The sequence below is a fragment of the Lycium ferocissimum genome, chromosome 4, assembly GCF_029784015.1.
Source record: "Lycium ferocissimum isolate CSIRO_LF1 chromosome 4, AGI_CSIRO_Lferr_CH_V1, whole genome shotgun sequence".
Classification (NCBI taxonomy): domain Eukaryota; kingdom Viridiplantae; phylum Streptophyta; class Magnoliopsida; order Solanales; family Solanaceae; genus Lycium; species Lycium ferocissimum.
This window is the reverse complement of record NC_081345.1, coordinates 40,584,091-40,606,190: the sequence shown is the minus strand read 5'-3', so window position 1 is coordinate 40,606,190 and position 22,100 is coordinate 40,584,091. Positions and strand designations below refer to the sequence as shown.

Here is a 22,100-nt window from a genome sequence, read left to right as displayed (position 1 = left end):
GAGCATTCCCCTTACGGAGTCCCCCGAGCCCTGGATAGCAGCATATGCAGCACGGATAGTTCAGCTTACCGACACTGGTACGACACGGGCACAGAAGTGGCATCGTATCGATGAGGATGTTCCAGAGCTTGCTCCAGAGCCTGTACCAGAGGGTGTTCCAGAGGGTGGTAGGGGTGATAGAGGTGGTCGGGCTGGCAGAGGTCTAGTAGATGGGCATAACGATATAGCCCGTCAGGCTCCGTCGGCTACAGATATCCAGTCGACTTCTTCTTCCAGGCCGTCGACTTCACAGAGACCTGGATATACGCCAGAGATGTTCGCACATTATGATTCTTGGTCATCATTTCCACATGTGCCAGTTATTGATCTACGTATGGGAGACAGACATGCGGACTTAGACTTGGGGATTATTTTTTATGAGTACTTTCTTCGTCCTACAGCCAGGCCTACGACACCATCTGCATCTCCGGCTTGGTGGGCCGCTCAGGAGCCCTCTCACATGCCATCTCAGGAGCCCGTCGACACACGGGTTTATTTTTTTACAATAAAATAATATATTAATTAATTATTTTATTAATCTAAACTAAATTATTTACATGTATTATAGGTTCATTCTTCTGCGCCTGTGGACCCGTCTCCTCTTGTTCAGATTGACTCGTCTCCACCTCCAGCTACAACTTCGGGTAGCGCTCAGGAGACCGTTGAGGAGCCAGCTAAGGAGCCCTCTGACCAACCATCTCAGGATGCCATCGACACACAGGTTTATTTATTTTTTTACAATGAAATAATTTGTTAAATAATTATTTATATGTTATTTCATGTTTAGTTTATGATAAATCTAAATTAAATTGTTTATATGTTATTTCAGGTTCATTCTTCTGCTCCATTCTTCTACTCCTGTTGTCCAGTCTCCTTCGATTGAGTCATCTCCTGAGGCATCTAATGAGGCTACTCAGGTTTCGACCGCCGCCGTCTCCCACAGGAAGCATATTTTCACCCAGGGCCTGAAGAAGGGAAGAAAGGATGATCATGGCATAAATCATCCTGTCATTAAGAGGAGGAGAGAGGATCCTGATGATAGTGAGGGTGGTGGGGTTAGGAGGATCCTTAGGCCTTAGGAGATTGTGTATTTGTAAATAAAATGTACATTTTATGTTAATATTATATATATTTTTGGGTATTATTTTTTTAATGATAATTAATTATTTTAGTATTTATTGTCGATTAATAATAACTCGTGCGACGTCCTATATTAATTAGAACCCTATAAAATTTGACAATTAAACTTAAAGATAACAAGTTTCCAAACTTACTTCAGAGCACCTTATAACCCCTAAAATGACGATCCAAACATATATGTATACTTGATGTAATGAAACGATATTATTGTACGCTGAAAAAAAATATTAAGCTCTATATAAAATATTTATATTCCGAAGTTTTGAAACGTGACTAATCTTCGGTCAAAGTACGAAAAAAAAAACTTAAATATAACAAGTTTTCAAACTTATTTCGAAGCACTTTACAACCCCTAAAATAACGATCCAAATGTATATGTATACCTGATGTAATGAGCCGATATTATTGTACACTAAAAAAAATATAAAGTTCTATATAAAATATTTATATTCCGGTCTTTTGAAACGCGACTAATCTTCGGTCAAAGTACCGAAAAGCTTAATTTTGAGTTTGATTTCTAAAGAATAAAGGCTGGGTTCGGGGGAAAAGAGGGTTTCACACATAAAATCTATGTGTGAAGCCTACTTTGGTTCCTTTTTTTTTAACGGGTTAGTTTGGTTCTAATTTTTTTTTTTTTTTTTGGGTTAAAAAAGTTCCGGTTCCCTATTGAAAAGCATATGACATAAATGTCCTAGGGTTGGTGCTGACAGCCTAACATCCTTCTTTTGACAATTTGTCAACATACGTCCACATACCTTAATTTAGAATTAAAAACTTTATAATAGTTACTGTACAACCCTGTCACCAATGAAGGAAGATGCTAATAAGCCAGTACATTGCTTTAGTGACAATCCAGAAATTTTGTGTTTTTGTTAATAAACCTTTTTAATGTAATATCTGTTTTAAGTATTGAAATTGGTTATCAACCACTAGATTGTTCTCCATTTCTCTTATTGCTCCACCAAAAAAATTACAAAAAAACCGATGAAATCTCTAGGGGCTCATTTGGTATGATGGATAAGCAAAAATAGTCCTGGGATAAAAATTTAATGTTGTCTTATTCCACGTTTGGTTGGAATAAAATCACAGAATAACTAATCCTGGGATTAATTATCCCGGGATTATAGTGTTATTTTATCCCACAGTGAGGGTGGAATAACAATCCCGGGATAACTTGTTTTCTAACCAAACGAGCCCTAAATGTACTAGATATTATTCCGCATTATGTACTTCCGTGAAGGATATATATATATATATAATTTTTTTTTTTTTTAAAAAAAAAGATCGATAAGACTAATGGTTTTGAAAATATGGATGGAGTTCATGAGCATTTATGCATAATTAAATGAACAAAAATGAAGCAATGACCTACAATGTACAGTAATATCGATATTAGTTGAACATATCCGCACGTCATTGTCGCTTTCTTTACTTGCATTGGACAAATTATTTATGCACTCGATATTTACATTAAATAAAATAAACTGATCTACAAATTAAAATGAGCTAATAAATTTCATTTAACTGTAGATCAAACATAGAACTACTTAGGCTTATAAACTGTGTTGCTCGGACTCTATGAACGAGTGCGTGTTGGATCATCCAAAAGTAGTGCATTTTTGGAGGATCCGACACGGGTGCGGCGGCAATTTTGGAAAGTCCGAACAACTTAGCTTATAAATACTTTAAATATTTATCAATAGGATAATAAATTTAAAAAATTATAAATTAAATTGACCAGTTTATATGCTAAGTCACATGTTCCTTTCTTACTCATATTTATGGCATATAGTAGGTCTTACGTTTTCTAAACAGGAACCCTAATTTATGAATCTGGGCCCTTGCCAATTTTGACTGTACTAATACAAAAATAAATAATTTTAAAAAAAAAGAATAAGAAATGCCCATAATAAAAAAGTATACTACTACTCCATCATATCCTCCATTTTTTATAATTCCATATGATTGATATTCCTTTTGTTACCCTTCACCAAACTACCGCACATGGTCAAAATCTCTTTCTCCATATTTAAATGTCAATGTTGTTATATGTGTATAACAACACAGTCAAGAAAATTTGGATCCAACGATGTTGTTATAGAGAATTTTGACGGTATTCACTTGTGTTTGATATTGCATGTTGTTCATTTTCCACTTACAATTGATAGATTATTTTTTTTGTCAAACATTTGAATAATCTTATGACATTATATGTATAAATATTAATCTTTTTGTCAAACATCCAGCTCATGATGTTCTTACAAAATGTATGCTTTAATTTTTATACTTAGTTAAATTAAAACATTATTAATTTGAAAAATATACACAATTATTTTTACAAATATGTGATTATTAATTAATATATTTTCAAGAAACAATATATACCTTAAATACCTAATTTAATATATTATTTATAAAGGCACATATTTGTCAAGTATTAATTTTTATTTTTAAACTAATTTAATTGTGTAATTACACATGTACAATCAAACAGTATGCTTGTAATTACACTGTAATTGCGTTATGACAAATAAACAAGTCGTCGTAATTACTATACTGTGTAATTACTAGGGTAGTAATTACACCAATGTCAATTACCAGGTGGCTTTCCAAACAGACCCTTAAATATCAGACTTTGCATTAGTGATCGTTTTTTCTGTTTCTCCAAATTTGATCAATGGATAGAAAAAAGTGGGTTTAATGGGTGCAATAAAAATGTGTGCTATTCAAAGTTGCCAATTAATTCCTATATTATTGAAAAGCATATGACATAATGTCATAGAGTTGGTGCTAACAACCTAACATCCTTCTTTTGACAATTTGTCACCATAAGTCCGCGTAACTTAATTTAGAATTAAAAACTCTATAATGTTACTGTACAACCCTATCACCAATGAAGGAAGATGCTAAGCCAGTACATTTCTTAAGTGACACTTACTATATCAAGATTGTGTTTTTGTTATCAAACCTTTTTAATGTAATATCTGTTTTAAGTATTGAAATTGGTTATCAACCACTAGATTGTTCTCCATTTCCCTTATTGCTGCACCAAACAAATTAAAAAAAAAAACCGATGAAATCTCTAGATGCACTAAGTATTATTCAGCATGACGTACTTCCGTGAAGGATAATCTTTTTTTTTACAAAAAGATCGATAAGACTAATGGTTTTGAATTGACTTCCATTTTTTTGTTTAATGCATTGTATGAAAATATGGATGGAGTTCATGAGCATTTACGCATAATTAAATGAACAAAAATGAAGCAATGACCTACAATGTACAGTAATATCGATATTAGTTGATCATATCCGCACGTCATTATCGCTTTCTATACTTGCATTAGACAAATTATTTATGCACTCAATATTTACATCAAATAAAATAAATTGATCTATAAATTAGAATGAGCTAATAAATATATTTAACTGCAAGTCAAACATAGAACTAGTTATGCTTATAGGCTTATAAATCGCGTCATTTTGATTTCTTCAAAAATATTAACGAAAGGTGATGTCGGATCCTCCAAAAAAATATATTGATTACACGAGCCATGGCAAGAATTTTATAAAGATTAAAGAATCTTATTTTTTATAAATACTTTAAATATTTATCAATAGGATAATAAATTTAAAAAATTATAAAATTAAATCGACCAGTTAATATGCTTAGTAGCGTGTTGCTTTCCTTAATCTTAATCATATTTATGGGCTATAGCAAATAGGCCTTAGGTTTTCTGGAGAGTAACCCTAATTTATGAATCTGGGCCCTCCTTCAAATTGATTGTAATAATAATAACAATACAAAATTAAAAATAAAAAAAAACCATTAAAAAAATTATACTACTACTCCATCATATCCACCATTTTTAATAATTCCATATGATTGATATTCCTTCTGTTACCCTTCACCAAACTACAGCACATGGACTAAATCTCCTTCTCTATATTTATTACAACAACCCACCAAAAAAACAAACCCTTCTTTAGGTTCACTTCATTAAATTGTGTAACTGAATCAGCTTTTTTTTTTTTTTTTTTTTTTTTTCATTTGACACAGTGAAAAAATAATGGCTTTGTTTCAATGCCGCATTCCATTTTCAGCAATATCAGTAACTGCAAACAGGCCTTTTTCAAGAATGCAAGTTACAAAATTGTTTCTTGGCAAGAACCCACCTGCTAAAACCACCCGAAAGAAATTTTCAACTATTCATTATGCTTTGAACAATTCCAATAATAAGCATTCATCCATATCCACCTTTAGTGAGGTAAAGGTTTGACTTTTTTTGTAAAGAAAGAAGAAAAAAAAGTTTGCTGAATATAATTGTGAATTGGGTATTTGTTAATTTGATTTAAATTTTGTGATTGTTCTTGTTTTTGTTTTATTTAGTTGATTGAGGCTTTAATTAGTGGGAAAGATTTGACGGAATGTGAAGCAGAAGATTCTCTTGATTATTTGTTGGATGGTGCTGATGAAGCTTTAATTAGTGCTTTTCTTGTTCTTTTGAGAGCTAAAGGTGAAACCTTTGAAGAAGTAAGTTCCTTTCTCAACTTATTGACATGTAACTAAAAGGTTTATGTATACTCTTGAAAGCATAATGTAGCTGAAATGAATATTTTACCTCTTTTTGTGTTTCATTTCTGAGGAAAATATTTCACAAAACTCTATGCATTTTGAACTCTATGCTTCTCCCAACACCCCACTCTGCTTTCTTCAATCCTTGTAAAAAAATATATGCTTTTTGAATTCTCAGCTCCTAATTCAAAATGTGTGAAAGTTCCATTTCAATGTACAATCCTACACCTTAAGGGGTATAATCCTCTGCTTAGGAATCTGATTTCACAGAATCTGTCATTATTGAGAGCTGGAAATCAAACATGAATTTGTCACTACTTTCTGATCTGTTAACCTCATTGAGCTAATGGTGATTGTTAGGTAGTGGGATTGGCAAGGGCAATGATAAAGCATTGCAGACAAGTGGAAGGCTTAGGCGACGCAGTTGATATTGTTGGGACAGGAGGGGATGGAGCAAACACGGTGAATATCTCAACAGGTGCTTCAATACTTGCTGCTGCTTGTGGTGCAAAAGTAGCCAAGGTTGACAGAGTTCTTCGGTTTTACTGCATATTTCATTTCGTTAAAATTGTGAACATTTTGGGCTTAAAGTTCGTGAAATTGAATTGTAGCAAGGGAATAGGTCAAGTTCATCCGCTTGTGGGAGCGCAGATGTATTGGAAGAACTGGGCGTTGTGATTGAGCTGGACCCTGAGGTTGGTGAAATTCCTGTTATTGGCTCAGAACTGTAGATTTAAGGACATTTAACATCATGTGGCAGTTCTAATAATCGAAGGTTTAAGAATGATTTTTTTTACTGTTGTTTATGTAGTTAGTTGCTTTATAAGGAGAAAGATTAGTTGTGACATTCACCAAATCAATTATCAAACTAATTTATGAGTTGTCAAGCGACCCACCATTTTTAACAGGCGGTGAGCTAAATCCAGCACATTGCCCATTCCATTTGTACTTGATGATAACCCCTAAAGCAACTGTTGTCCTTTCTTGACACTAACTTATCCACTATAAGAAACTTTCCAAGTAGTATGATGGCAATAGCAGTACCTGTTTTCTTTCATCTGGAGCTTATTCTAGATCTAAGTTGCCTGCATCATGTGCTCATTTTATTTGCTCTTGCTAACTGCCACCAAGAGACGACAAAGATATGCTATATCTTTCTCTTACTTTGGGACAATGGTTAATGGTGTTAAGAGCAAGTTTCTATAATAAATGGTGTTAAGAGTATTACAGAAAAATGCATGATGCTTTGGGGATAACTGGCATTATATATGATATCAACTTGACTGATGCTGGTGTATCTCATTGTTACTGGCATCAGGGGGTGAAAGAGTGTGTAAATCGTGCTGGAATTGGTTTCATGATGTCTCCAATCTACCATCCAGCGATGAAGATTGTCAGACCTATCAGAAAAAAGCTGAAAGTAAAGACAGTATTCAATATCTTGGGACCAATGTTGAACCCAGCAAGAGTTCCGTTTGCTGTAGTAGGAGTTTACAAAGAAGACCTGGTATATTTATCTCCATTCTGTCTGTTGGTTCATAGCTTCCTGACCCGTTTCAATATTCTTCTTAGTGTTTTCTACATTTATTTGGTGTATGAAGCAATCTCTTGTTATAGGTCCACAAAATGGCTAAAGCAGTGCAGAGGTTTGGCATGAAAAGAGCATTGGTTGTTCACTCAGAAGGCCTAGATGAGATGAGTCCTCTTGGTATGGTCCCTTTTCATGACATTAGTAAATCTATTGTGTTTGGTATTCATGCTGTTTTTTGCTTTTGACTTTGCTTGTCTATTTTTTGAGCAATTAGATCTGGACGTTTCCATCATATTATTTATGACAATTCATTTTACAGGCCCTGGGTTAGTCCTTGACGTCACACCAGACAATATTGAGAAGTTCTCCTTTGATCCATGTAAGTGACCTGTTAATATCAGGTCCAGTTAAAACTTTTTTTTTTTTTTTTTTTTGTGCAATTCGCACGGATAACCAGTGAATGTCCCTCTAAATATGCATTGCAGAACTCTGCAATAAAGAATGATGCATTATGATCAATGTGTTTTTCATTAGTCATTTAACTTTGTCTTTCTGTAAAAAAAGTCTGACAAGATTATCCTTCAATAGTGGACTTTGGCATCCCTCGCTGCACTCTGGAAAGCTTGCGAGGTGGAGGTCCAGAGTACAACGCTGAGATGCTCAGACGTGTGCTGTCAGGAGAAAAAGGGTCGATTGCTGATGCATTTGTAAGTTTCTTGGTCTGTAATGCTGAAATATCCCTGTAAAATGATCTGATGAACGTAGCTTGTTGACAGATGTACGAACCCTCCTCTTATAAACTTAACAGGGCTTGTTTCCACTTTCAATAACTTCCTTTCACCTTCAAAGTTCTTACTTTATCTATCAAATAAATTCACAGGCACTAAATGCATCAGCTGCTCTCCTGGTTAGTGGACATGTTAACAATCTGGCTGAAGGAGTGTCCTTAGCTCGTGAGACACTACAATCTGGCAAAGCGGTGAAGACACTTGATCTATGGATTGAAGTTTCCAATGTAAGTAGAATTTCTCAGTATTTTTGGGCTAGAAACTTGATCACTTAAACTCATGCTATGTCTTGGTTACTAACAGAAGGTGAAGGAAGCAGTACCTCAGGACACTCAAGTTTCTGCATGAACTGACCATGTTAAGTACAGTTAGCGAGATTGAGAATATTCTCACTGTCAACAGCTTTCCCTGCTAATCGATCGTTTAAAAGATTCAAATCAAAGAAAGAATGGAAGAAACTACACAACTTGCAATTTTGGCTTGGAGAAGGATCAAAAGAAGGGGTTAAAAAGAGAATAAAAATAAATGTTCCTTTGGCTTGTGAAATTTGGAAGGCAGCTGTAGATTTCTGTGGAAAGCATTGTTTCTAATACTCACTAGTGACAATAACCAAGCAAAGGAAGTGGCTCCTTTGCTGACAGTAAATTTCTCTGAGGATAAAAAAGAAGAAAAAATATATGACACCCATTTGTATCATTTCTTGAAGAATGATTTTAAAAAATGGCACAAAGATATGGTCTGTGGACCCCTAATTTCGTACACCTTCAAGATCTTTAGGGTCCTTTTGTTTGAAGTTCTGAAAATCTGAGTCAAATTAGTTGGTTTCATTTCATGGGATGATATTTATCCATCTATAGTGTAGTGAAGTCTTCTCGGATGACTTGTTTTTTACCAGTGAGTCTTCTAAGTTCTAATAAGGCTTGAGCATAGATGGTTGGTTTTTCCTTACATGGATAAAACATTTAAAAGATCAAACTAATCTTGATTTGATTTTTTTAATTTCTTAATCCATGTACTAATTAATTTAGTAATTATTAAGTGTATACTTGCAATTCCTTTAATGACTACTCTCCGGGTCCCAACTTGTGTGTTACATAAATTTCTTGAAGACATGAAGAAAAAGTGGGTTCGGAGTCATTTGGCCGTGAAAATTATTCACTTTTTTTTTTATTGGAGTAAATTTTCACTATAATGCAAAATAAGTGTTTGGTTATAAAATTTTCAAGTCCGACTTAGGAATTGGATTTTAAATTCGAAAGAGTGCTCCAAATCTGTTTTTTAACTCCATCTTCATAAACTCCAAATAAAGAGTTATCTTCTCTCCTTTGCAAAAAATATAATCATACACAACTCGATCTTCAACTCCAATTTCATAAATTTTACTTTTCCCATCTCAATTTAAATGTCTTAATTTAACTAGACACGATAAGAAATTAAAAGAGACTTTGAATCTTTGGGTCCTAAATAAAAGATGTGTCTTATGTACTAAAATATTCTTTGAATCTTGTGGTTATAAACTTGTCATGTACAGTAGGATGTTCGAATTATCAACTTTCTAAAATATAGAAAGACTCTTTTTTGGACATACCAAAAAAAAAAAAGTAAAACACATAAATTGGGACGGAGAAAGTAAATAAAACAAAAATATTTGAAATCATGGCCAAACGCCTACGAATAAACACTATTCCTTCTGTTTTTCTTTTTAGTATGTCTTAAAAAGAATGATACATTTCTATATTTAGAAATTATTTAATATAAAACATCTCATTTTATTCTTAATGAAATTATTTACAGCCATATAAATATGTATGACTTATTTTAGATCATAGATTTCAAATTTTTTTTTTTTTTAAATTTCGTGTCTAGTTAAATTATTTCAAATAATTTGAGACGGAGAAATATTTAAGATGGGCTGTTACCCATCACATGGCATTCCCTGCGTGTACTCTTATTATCAACTACCGTACGTGTATCCATTGGTTACTCATAGAAAAAGACAAAAAACAGTTATTGCACAAACTCTTTTACCCGGGAAACATCGAGTGGATAACAAGAATAGTCCCCCAATATACTCTTGAACTTCACTAGCCAAATAGAAATAAAAAATTTAAGTACTTAACATTTTCAAGATTCTCCCTTATTCTTTGTCTCCAATATTCAATCTTTAACAGTTAAAAATAGTAGATACGTTCAAACTCAAATCTTGGGTGTCTTAGTTTCTTGAGTAAGGAGCTATGACTGAATGGAAATTCTCTCAAGTCTTTGGTGAACAAACTCCCGGTGAATATATTCAAGATTGTATATTTCTTTCTCTTTTCTTCACCACTAAACATTTTACGTGAATGAATTCCAGTAATATGCTACTATTTGATTTGTATTTTTCTTATCTAGTTGTTTTTTTCACTCTATCATCTTATTATTTGGCTGTTATTATTGATTATTATTACTCATGCTTTTTCATCTCTCTTTTCTTCTCTTCTTGAATTGGGGTCTATCTGAAACAACCTCTCTACCTGTCACACGGTAGAGGTAAGGCCTGCGTATACTCTGCCTCCCCAGACCCCACCTGATGGGATTTTACTGGGTTGTTGTTGTTCTTTGGGGTTTTGTGTGTGTGTTGGTGGGGGGGGGGGGGGGTTCATAAATTGTTTCCTTCCTTTGGTCCAATTTTTTGGCTTTATCAATTTGCTTTGGAATGAAATGTGTAATATTTGTTTCTGAAATATCAGAAATATGGAGCCATTTGGAAAAAAAACTAAAAGAATATTATAAGTGGTGAATGGTAGTATTCTTATTTGAACTGTCCTGTCTTTTTAAGAAATATTGGAAGGCAAGTATTGGGCCAGAAGTAATTTTTCTGCCCTTAATTGGATGTTGTAGATTTATACATGAAATCTTGAAGCCTAATTGGGTAAACTTGTCTGATTTGGTTGCACACAGAAAGTGACACGTGTTATTTGTAATTAACAAAAGATAATACAGGGATAATTTAGAAACTGGGATGCGGGTTTAGTTCTGGCAGGTGACATTTTAGCTGATCCCAACTAGCTCGAGACTGAGGCTCAGTAGTAGTAGTTCTTGACTTGTTGTTGTTATTGTAATAGTTGCAGTTGTTAATTCTGGAATAAAGGATATTGCTTAATTTTGGAACGTGCAATATTGAATCGAGAGAAGAGAGTGGTTGATGCTAGCAGAAGTATGAGGAGCCGGTTTTTTTGAATATGAAGTTGAGAAAAAGCCACTTGTCCCGGAACTAATTCTTATTCCTTTACTATGTATAGATCAATCTTAAACTTCCATAAGGTGTTGCTTTGGAAATTCAATTGGGGACTTAAGGTTATGAGACTCTCACAATAGTAGGGATATTATGGTTTACTCTTTTCTGTCAGCCATGTTTGCTATGTTGGTATACGAAACTGACGGATAATGTGAGGAGAATCACTAGCATAGAGTCTAAAAGAAGGAACATTTTTCACAAACCAATCCATTAAAAGCAACACATCGAATGTGTGGAAGGGGAAGAACTGGCACGGATGTTTGCATCCTTTGAATGAGAAGGGGGTAGAGCGTGGTATGAGGATTGTTAAACAACAGAAAGTTGGCATGGGGTTGTTGAAGCCAATACTGATTATGTAATGGAAAATAATTTTTTCAGTTCGTTGAGCATGTTCGACTACATCCACACGCATTTTATTCGTCATCTAATAATAGATCTATCTTGAAATTCTCATATACCCTGGAAAAGAAATTTGGGTGGCCTATGAACTTTTGGTACCTTCGCATGTGACTTCTGCTGCCCAACTTTATACTTCTAGAGCTTTTTTTGCATATCAGTTATATAGAAATGAAAGCAGCAAAGTAATGTCTAGTTCTTATTTCCTTATTTTACCCTCTCACTTGAAAAAAGAAGAAGAGAGGAATTATGAACCAAAGAAGGTGTCACTTTTATTTCTGCCTTTATATTTCTCGATGACCTAAACATAAAAAGCATTTTATGTTAGGCGATATTTTATCTGCAATGGAGTTTGACAAGAATGGAGATCATCTGGCTGTTGGAGATCAAGGCGGACGTGTCATGATTTTTGAGCGTCATGCTGGTAAAGAAGTGCGGACAAAATTTTCGGAAATATCATTTGTGTAAATATGAGTCCTGCCACAAAAGATTATATACTTTCTTCAGTGCCATATTCAAACTTCACATCACATAATCTGTTCACCTTTATGGTCTTCTAGGATCTCCTTGAGTACAGTTCTCGAACTGACTCTGGTCAATTCAATGTTCCACAAAGGCAGCCTCCTGAATTTCAATATATGACGGAATTCCAGAGTCATGAACCCGAGGTATGATTAGATATTTATTTTATCTACCTTCAAGTACATCCCTAAGGCTACTTAAAATTCTGCATCTATAGACTATTGGTGATCTTTATGAACTATGGGTGCTGATCATGTTACATCTTCTTCAGTTTGATTATTTGAAGAGTGTGGAAATTGAAGAGAAGATTAATAAAATCAGATGGTCTACGAAACTCAACAGATCATTATTTCTTCTTACAGCAAATGACAGGACGATAAAACTTTGGAAGGTATGAAATTCCTGTGGTATCCATGAATCTTCAGACGAGTTCAAATTGAAGAAAGAAAGGGTTCTGGCTTATAGGTTTCTGGAAATTTGGATAAGTCCTTTTAGGGGATTAAGTTATCCATCTGTTATGTTATGTGATTTGATAGTAAAAATGTACCTTGAGAAAAAATACAGTTACCAGTTTTTTTTTTTTTTTTTTAAAAAAAGTACCTTGAGAACAGTTTTCTGCCTTTACACAGTTCCTCTGTACATAACTTTGTTTGGTGAAATATAAATATTAGTTGCATTGCCTGTTTAGAGTCTGTCTAGATGGAACTTTTGTCTGTGCATTACGAAAAAAAGCTGGATGGGTGTTCTTTCTGGATGAACTTAGATACATTTGTAAGTTCCTATTTACTGTAATCTTACTAAATTGTACATATCAATTTACTGTTTTCTTCATTTGTTTCTTTTGCAGATCAAGGAACAGAAGGTAAAGAAAGTTAAACAAATGGACGTCAATTCATCCGTGACTTCAGAGAATTCTCTTTTAGCTGATAGAAGTTACATGAGCGGACAAAGTGAACTGTTTCATGCTAATGGTCGCAGTCTAGAATGGACTAACAAAGTGAGCGACACATTGCCATCACATGTATGACATGGGAAGAGTGTTAATCATTCTACTTGTAACCTGAAATGTTCTCTCATTCTTCGTTACTTTCACTTCTCCCCAAATTATATGCATTTGTCATGCTTTCATATCATGTAATTCCAGCTTCTGTTGTAACTAGCTTGCAGATATCACAGATGTGGCTTCTACAAGATCCCGAAGAGTGTATGCAAATGCTCATGATTTCAACATCAATTCCATTTCAAACAATAGGTATTCTTGTGTTCTTGCAAATATTATGAATTTTAAACTTGCTCACTTGGAATGAAATTTGACCAACACCTGTTGTTTGTGTTTCTGATTGAGCTTGATCGTTCAGACTAGATTATCCTTCTTTAAGTATCAGTACCAGAAAAACTCAACAGTAGGCATTAGATAATACTCTGATTTTAATACTTTTACAGTGATGGTGAAACATTCCTCTCTGGAGATGACCTTAGGATAAACTTGTGGAACCTTGAGGTCAGAGATCAGTGTTTCAATATCATTGACATGAAGCCAAAAGATATGGAAGATCTTACAGGTGATTCTGGATCTCTTCTCGAAGCATTTTGTATGCTATAACCTACTGGATCTTATCTCATGCATCGGTGCTACTCTCTGTTAACCATTATTTGAAGTCTCCAGTTTATATTCTCTAAAAGTATGGAGGTGTAATCTGTAAATATGAACTGCTAATGATATGATGCCAGAACACTTCAAGAATTTGTAGAAGCATTATTTTTTATTCTTCAAGTGCATTCATTCTGACATCTTGTTCTCCTGTGATATAAGGAGAATGGCTCCTGTCATCTCCGGGAAAAATAGAATAAAAGAAAAGAAAGAAAGGAACTCTATAAATGTTTGAAAGAGATCAGAAGCTGCCCTTGCTCCTCCCCTGAAGAGGACTTGACCTGTAATTTGAAGATGATGATCTACTTTATGACATGGATAGAATAATGCCATTAGGTTAATTTAGTTTCATCACCATATGCTTTTATTCTGCATCAAATGTTTGACCAGACTGCCATCTGATAAAGGATGAGAATGAACATTGCGCCATTTTCAATGTAGAGGTGATTACATCAGCAGAATTCCATCCATTTCACTGCAATTTGTTGGCCTATAGTAGTTCACGGGGATTCATCCGGCTTGTTGACATGAGGAAGTCCGCACTATGTGATCACAATGTGAAAATGTGAGTTTTACACCCATCTCCGTTTTATTTCTCTCATCCGTATGACGCAGTGCGGCTTCTAATCTGCTTACAGTACTTCTAACGAGCCGCAGCTTATGGTACTACTTTTTACAGACTGCAAGATGGGGGGAGCCGTGGCTCTAAAACATTATTCAGTGAGATCATTGCTTCTATATCTGACATGAAGTATGCAATGGATGGAAGGCATATTTTAACTCGGGATTACATGACTCTGAAGGTTTTCTCAATTTCGATAATCCTTTTACTATATATGTACACTGAGCTTTAGTTCGTAACTATATTTCCTGTGCAGTTTATTGATCTCTAATTACGTTCATCAAAGAAATGAATTCCGAATATAAACATTTCAATTAAATACTCAAGAACTAAACTGAGTAATCCACAGGATAGAGTTAGTATTAATATGTGCTGCACTATCTATTCTGGGGAATTCTGTGTGTCCAGCATTTTCCTTAATTCATCTTTTGGCTCCTTAAAAGTGTATTCAGCTTGTTGATTTGTGCTTTTCCTCCTGTTTTTCTTTTTTGCCTTTATAACTGCCACCTCATTTTGATTCTTTCATCTTTTGTTAGTGGAATCTTTTTGTTCTCTTAATCTTGGTGACATTACAAATAAGCTGTGACTTTGTGTGTTTCATATTTTATAGTGCTCATTGCTTTCTTTTACCTTTTACATTGTCTGTCATTGTTGGATCTGTAATTATGTCTTATTTGTTTATTATTAGCTATGGGACACTCACATGGAGACTTCCCCAGTTGCAACATATAAGATTCATGAACACCTCCGCCCTAAGGTCTGTCTTCACGACAAATTTTTTTCAGAGGTTTACTAAGATATAAACAGTTAGTGATATGATGTAATGTGTGAAAATGATGTTTAATCAAATAGCTTGATAGCATTTTCTGATTTTGATGCATGTTGTGTGGCAGCTTCCTGAGTTGTATACAAATGATGCCATCTTCGATAAGTTTGATTGCTGCCTCAATGGAGACGGACTTCAATTTGCATCTGGATCTTACAGGTTTGTCCGTCAATGACAGTTCTACCAATGCCAACATATGAATAGTTCTATGGGTTGTCTAACTGTGTACTTTCATTTTGTTGTACCTTCTGTAAGTATGATGAATTCGGGTAATCTTTTGTGATTTAGCGATCGTCTTCGTGTATTTTCTTGTGGAACTGGGAATGAAGATGGCATCACACTGGAAGTCAAAAAAGATCCAAATAGGTAACCCTTGTACTAAGATGATCTATTGTCTTTCTTCTGTTGTTGAATAATTGACACTTCATTACACCTTGATTTGTAGAAAACCTACCTCTCAAGCTACATCAAGGCCTCGAAGATCGTCATTGAGCAACTTGGCACGAGGATTTTATCGCCAAGGTAGTTAGTAACAAACACGCATGTGCTTGTGCAGGACCCATAATTCATCAAATGGTAGCAGATCTAAACCCCTGACTTAGTTTTCATCTTATTTATATTGCTTTTTGTTGGCCATTTCAGGACAAGATCTCAGCTCAGAAAATGAGATTACGTGTAACCTGAAGTCCAAGTTGCTGCATCTGGCTTGGCATCCAACGCAAAATTTGATCGCTTGCTCTGTTGGAAGCAGCGTGTTCATGTACCATGCATAAAGTGCTGTGAAGAGGACTCAGAGTCGTAACCTTCCTGTAAAAATGATCTTTTGTCCCTGTCAATATACCGCATTTGAGGTTGGGTAGTCAGCTTTATCTGATCTCAACGTTAGCAATCAAAACAAACAATTCCTTAAAAAAAAGGAATTGCATTACAAGATAGCATATACAGAATTTGCACTTTCATAAATACATTTTGTTCCCATGTGAAGGAGAAAGGTGACAAATTTTTGCTTGATACTGTTACTTTATTTTCTTTCCTATTTTTCCTTGAATGTGATGGTTGCCAGAGACTAGACCTGCGACGGTTTAAAGGATTGCAATACTGTTTGGTATGAGTTTCGGCACTTCTATAAAAAAATGTGTGCTTATTTATAAAATCGGTTTTAGCACTTAAAAAGATGTTTTTTCAACAGTTAATGCTTGCCGGCTACATTCGATTAGTTAAACCAAATGGACTCTTAAGTCATCGGTGATCTATTGGCTTTATTTCTAGGATATAAAGGACCAAACAATACATTTTGCTCAGTTTCATTTTGCGGAGCTAGCCCTTCGGTCGTGGGTTCGGCCGAACCCAGTAGCTTTTGTCCGAATCATATATTTGTATTAAATTTTTTATCGAATATGTACAAATTATTATTTAGTATTAGAACCCCGAATTTTTATCTAGAATATGTCATCATGGCATGGTGCCCTTCAAGAAGTTAGTCAAGCCGGGATAATAGTCAAAATACCCCCCAACGTTTGACCAAAATCCCAACTACACACGTAACCATGGGGGGTCCTATTACCCCTGAACAAATTTTTTCAGTATCAAAATGACCCTTTTTGCTGGATGTGGCAACCAATATGACAACAATCCTTGATACACGCGTTCCATCATGGCATGAGTGGAAAAAAAAATCACACCAAATCAACTCAAAAAAGAATCTCAATGAATAGAGGATCCAAAACCCAAACAATTCCTTCATCTTCATCAACATTATCATCATCATCATCATCATCATCATCTTCATTAGAAGTTGAAAAAAAAAAAAAATGAAAAGTTTATGTGTTGTATTACCTTCATGCCGCTAAATAGTGAAGATCCTGATAAAATTATCAATTGTAGACAACAGCGAAGATGATTCAATTTTATCTCTTCTTCATTTAGTACCCTTTATTTTCCTCTTTTCATTTCCCCTGCAGATCTCCGCATCACTAAATCCCTTAATTCCAATTTTTAATTTTTCTCTCTAGTGGGCTAAAACAACTCAAAATTGGTAAATAACTAACTTTTTTAATGGCAAACTTACATAAATAACTACCTTACATATGATGAAATACACTCAGACCAAATACATATGAGATACAATATGAGTCAAATACATATGATGAAATACACTCAAAATATGAGATCCTGATAAAATTATCAATTGTAGGAAAAATATGTAAGCATCACTAAAAAGTAATGTGGTTGCCGGGTAAACAACTCAAAACGTAAATAACTAACTTTTTTAATAGTCACACCCAATAACCACTCTAGCCACAGAAGATTGATGTATTTTGGTATAGCTACGAATGGTAATTTATAAAATCAGTGTAGCTACTAAATATAAATAAATTAAAAGATAGTTATTAGCAATAATTATCTCTTAGAAGTAGCTATGCCAAGTGATTATTCCTTTTTAATACCTGTTATCAAATATTAGCCACAATTTTAATATTTAGTCACTCTTTTGACCTGAAAAAGTTTTTTGACAAATATGTCATCAACTAAACATGAAACAACTCAGCAATTGGTATTGAATTTCAAAGTTTTGACAAGTGGAACTCCAGCATACTATGCTCGAGTTCGAAAATTTTCTTTTGGTGAAAATCCGACACCAAATAATGGAATTTAGAGTGGTTAAACGTGAAACACCATCACACTATGTCAGGATTCCATTCCATTTTTTTTTTAATTCTTGCTTCAATTTTTATAATAAGGTTTGTTGGAACTGGAGGACACATAATGGAGTTTCAATTTCTGAAAGTTGAAGTTCCAAGCTATTGTCCATAAGTTCAAAAGAGGTACTAGGTGATAATTTTTTTCACGTTGTTCCACTCATTGTACCTCTAAGATGACTAGAATTGAACAATTGTCGTACTATCGGGACAGGGCCCCGAGCTACCCATAGTCTCTATTCATCGATAAGAATACTAGACTCAATTCGGCTCTAGATAGAAATGGAGCTCACCACTCAACAACTGGATGTCCGCAAACACCTAGCAAGGAAGTCTGCCAACCTGTGCATTTGGACCTCCAATATGAACATAGAGCCCCTAACAAAAAGAACGCGAGTAAAAAAAGAATTGTACTCGTATCGTATGTAAGGTGGACAAGATAACATATGCAAATACTGAAGCTCATATAAGAGACGGATGAAACATAATTAAATGCGTACCTCATTTGGCTACGAAACAACCTATAGGGTCAAATATTAAGTCATACAATACTTAAGTCTTTCTGAACGTTCTTTAAATCTTTCTAATGATACTTTTGGATTGCTATTTGTAGCAATGTTCTAGGGTTTCTACTCATCTCCTTTGACATGAGTTGATGGTGAAAGAAACAAATGAACGTCAAGTATGCGAATAGAAGATTCACGCTATTTCATTCTATAGATTCTCATTTAGGAAGGGAGACATGATAAAAACTCGTGTCAGAGGAGACGGATACGAGATAGCCATCAACTCCAAGTACACAGGGAGAAAAGCTTCAAGGAAAATGACCCAAATACTAATGGATTTGAAAACTTAACATTTGATGAACCTTGGTGACTTCTCTATTGCAACCTGATATACTTCCAGCCTTGACGTATGAATACCATAGGACTCAAATACTTCACAACAACGCATACTTAACATAGAAGCACTCCTAATATTACCTCAACTATACATGTTATTATATTGTTGCAACACACTGTTCAAGAATTCTACTTGTCAAAATGGCAAACTCTAGCATCGTGAGTTGGAGTTGTCCTTTATTTTAACTACTTGTACTTTTGTTCAGGTAATATTTATGTATTAAAAAGTGGCTACTTTCTAACTACATTACAAATGAAGGTTAAACTTTAATTGTCTGCTAAAAAACTGACCATTCGCGTAATTTTTACAAGATAATCCTAGCATAGTGTGACATTGTTCGCTTTAGGTTAAGTCTGCACGGATTTCCCCAAAATGTCTCACAACATTAAGAAATATCTGACATGTTATACGTACTTTTCTTTTTCTTTACTACTTTCCATGCGAGGCTTTGTTCATACAAACCCAACAATCTCCCCCTTCAACATAGTTTCACACGACTTTTACTATTCATGAGCTAATTTGGAGATTAGTTGTGCGTCACATACATTAACCGAGCTTTCATGGATCAAAGCTTACTGGCTTCTTCTTTGTGTCCATGTCTTCAAACCTACGTGTAAATGTAGCCGGACCATACACAGATAAAGACAATGTCATGACCCAAACCGGTGGCCATGACTAGTGCCCGAGTGTCCAACTCGGTTTCAAATCAGGTATAATTCCCAAATTCCGGTCCGGCTAGCGTATAGTTGAGGTTGCAAAATCGTATAGCGGCGTGCTGTGGCCTAAAATTAAGGTAGAGAAGTGAAGATACCGCTATATTAACGGGAGAAAGGTATGAATCTTCTTCTATTAATGTTAATTTTGGTTCTTTTTTGGCATTTAGCTATTAAATAGTTATAAAATGATTCTGTTGATGGAAATATGGGACAAACACCGTATGGGCTGTTTATGAAGTATTTTGGGTGTTGAGAATATTATGGTTGATGTTGGTATTGTTATTGTTGTTGTTAGTTGCTGAATTGAGATTTCAGGCTAGGCATATAAACAGGGGAGTTGCTGCCAGATTTCCGGCAGGATATAAAATAGTTTAATTTGAAAACTTGGAACAAGTGTGCGATGATGAGTCTAACGTTAGTGTAAATGCTCTTGAATGTAGATTTACGATCTCGGACGGATAAGCGTAACTAGTAGGAAGTCGAACAGGTATGTTAAGGCTCGTCCCTTTCTTTCAAAGGCATGATTCCTATATTATTATTCCATAAATGCTTCTGTAACCTCCTTGATTTCAAAAGCTAGAAGTTTATGACTCTTAAAGCCTCTTATGATGTTAAAAATGAGAATGTTTTTATGAGGATTACGTTGAGGACGATTTTATGCTTAAAGACCTCAAGTATGGTTTCAACGATGATGTAAATGTTAAGCTATTTAATAACTTTCTCGATTTATTTCATTGTTGTTGATCTCACCTTATAAATTGTTCCTTCAAGGTGGGATCGAGCGATAGTTTTTATTTGAACTCCTATGCATGCCATGAGTATAATAAATGTATATGGCTATTTTGTGACATTACAGAGTTCTATTATTTCATTTTGATTATGCACTGCACTCATTTTCATTCTTTGTGTATATATATAAGGCACAATTGACAGGGGGTGACGCTGTGACCTTTGTTGTATATATATAAGGCACAGTTGACAGGGGGTGACGCTGTGACCTTTGTTGTGTGTATGTATGGCACAGTTGACAGGGGGTGACGCTGTGACCTTTGTTGTGTGTATGTATGGCACAGTTGACAGGGGGTGACGCTGTGACCTTTGTTGTGTGTATGTATGGCACAGTTGACAGGGGGTGACGCTGTGACCTTTGTTGTGATGTGTATATATATGCACTGATTGTGGGGTGTGTGTGGCCTTTATTTGTGATATTTCTATGGATATATGTGTTTCTTTGATATAGCATTTGTCTTGATGCATTTATTTTGCCCATTCATTGACATGTCTCAAATGTTTCCCAGATTTTATGTATATGTTGATTTCATGCCTTACACACTCAGTACTTATTAAATGCGACCCCTTTCTTCGGGGGCTGCGTTTCATGCCCGCAGGTATAGACGCTCAGCTTAGTTATCATCCGGCTTAGGATTTCTGCCCAGCTGCTTGGAGAGCTCCATTGTCCCGCAGCTTGAGCTGTGTTGGTACAGATTTTTTTACATAGACTTTGTCATACTCTTAGAGGTCTGTAGACATGTGTGGGCTGTATATGTGGTTTAGTCAGCTATACAGATGTAGTTCGTTTTGGATACTCTCATGTATAGTGGCAGCCTTGGCGGCTTGCATATTTTGTAATGTTTGGTTACTGTGACTCCTCAGGAGACAGGTTTACTTTGATATATGGTATTACGAGTCTATAGCATGCTTTTACAGATTTCCATATTGTCCTTAGTATCAGTCTGATTGTCTCTAACATGTTCGTATACGAGTGTCCAACTCGGGCACTAGTCATGGCCACCGATTTAGGTCGTGACAGACAATAAGTAGAGCATCAAGCCATTACTCTGCTATCTCCATACTCGTCTCGCCAAACCCTTAGCTTTGTTACTAGTTGTTTGATAAAACAACTCAAAGAAGTGATGTTGTTTTGACGACGCTCACACCGTTTTCCCCAAAATGCCTCACAACATTCAAAGTATTTAACATCGAATAAACAACTTCCTTTCTTTTCATTTTTCAACTTTCCACGTGGGATGCTTTTCACACACACTCAACAGTCTCCCAAAAATCACGATTCTTTCCTTCAAAGTTCAAACTGAGCGTCTCTTTGCTATGTTTTTCATCCACGACAAATTTTCTTCCTTATATTCTCTTATATTTTCTTCTTAATCCCCGTCAAATTTTACAACCTAATTTTTCGCGATTTCATTAAGGATATATTTGATTGCACAAGTATAATTGTACAGTTTGATTTTTTATATTTTAAACAAAAACTAATTATAAAAATTAAATAACTCCTTTATAGACGAATATGTAAACACGTTTCGAGGATAAAAACTTGTGTAGAAGAAAATAATTATTTCATATTACTTATATGTAAAAAGAAAATCCCTTATAGAAAGAGTATAAAACTAAAAATAAAC

General features: G+C 34.9%; 2 protein-coding genes across 3 annotated transcripts; both read left to right on the top strand.

Moving 5' to 3' along the window:
• The first annotated feature begins 5,029 nt into the window (after positions 1–5,029).
• LOC132052929 (anthranilate phosphoribosyltransferase, chloroplastic-like) lies at positions 5,030–8,832 on the top strand. The gene is made up of 10 exons (XM_059444671.1): positions 5,030–5,444; positions 5,567–5,710; positions 6,113–6,274; positions 6,364–6,447; positions 7,071–7,259; positions 7,370–7,460; positions 7,603–7,662; positions 7,872–7,990; positions 8,164–8,298; positions 8,375–8,832. Exons 1-10 carry the CDS (start codon positions 5,247–5,249, stop codon positions 8,417–8,419), a joined length of 1,227 nt encoding a protein of 408 aa, XP_059300654.1. The 5' UTR covers positions 5,030–5,246; the 3' UTR covers positions 8,420–8,832.
• A 1,277-nt stretch (positions 8,833–10,109) lies between these two features.
• Positions 10,110–16,376, top strand: LOC132052928 (serine/threonine protein phosphatase 2A 55 kDa regulatory subunit B beta isoform-like). Of its 2 annotated transcripts, none has more exons than XM_059444669.1 (14): positions 10,110–10,369; positions 12,073–12,176; positions 12,305–12,412; positions 12,538–12,657; positions 13,114–13,287; positions 13,427–13,518; positions 13,710–13,828; positions 14,359–14,482; positions 14,597–14,720; positions 15,228–15,296; positions 15,433–15,524; positions 15,654–15,731; positions 15,811–15,887; positions 16,008–16,376. In XM_059444669.1, the coding sequence occupies exons 1-14, from the start codon at positions 10,306–10,308 to the stop codon at positions 16,136–16,138; spliced, it is 1,476 nt and encodes a 491-aa protein (XP_059300652.1). In that variant the 5' UTR covers positions 10,110–10,305; the 3' UTR covers positions 16,139–16,376. The 2 variants fall into 2 exon arrangements, with proteins under 2 accessions (XP_059300652.1, XP_059300653.1); XM_059444670.1 differs by having other exon boundaries at positions 10,327–10,369; positions 12,073–12,168.
• The last annotated feature ends 5,724 nt before the right edge of the window (positions 16,377–22,100 follow it).

What these genes read in the sequence shown, in the direction of transcription:
- LOC132052929 (XM_059444671.1), top strand. Translation starts at nt 5,247, where the DNA reads ATGGCTTTGTTTCAATGCCGCATTCCATTTTCAGCAATATCAGTAACT. An exon ending in CCATATCCACCTTTAGTGAG is followed by an intron (nt 5,445 to 5,566) that starts GTAAAGGTTTGA and finishes TGTTTTATTTAG; the next exon opens with TTGATTGAGGCTTTAATTAG. An exon ending in AAGGTGAAACCTTTGAAGAA is followed by an intron (nt 5,711 to 6,112) that starts GTAAGTTCCTTT and finishes GGTGATTGTTAG; the next exon opens with GTAGTGGGATTGGCAAGGGC.
- LOC132052928 (XM_059444669.1), top strand. Translation starts at nt 10,306, where the DNA reads ATGACTGAATGGAAATTCTCTCAAGTCTTTGGTGAACAAACTCCCGGT. An exon ending in GCGACACATTGCCATCACAT is followed by an intron (nt 13,288 to 13,426) that starts GTATGACATGGG and finishes TGTTGTAACTAG; the next exon opens with CTTGCAGATATCACAGATGT. An exon ending in GGGATTACATGACTCTGAAG is followed by an intron (nt 14,721 to 15,227) that starts GTTTTCTCAATT and finishes GTTTATTATTAG; the next exon opens with CTATGGGACACTCACATGGA.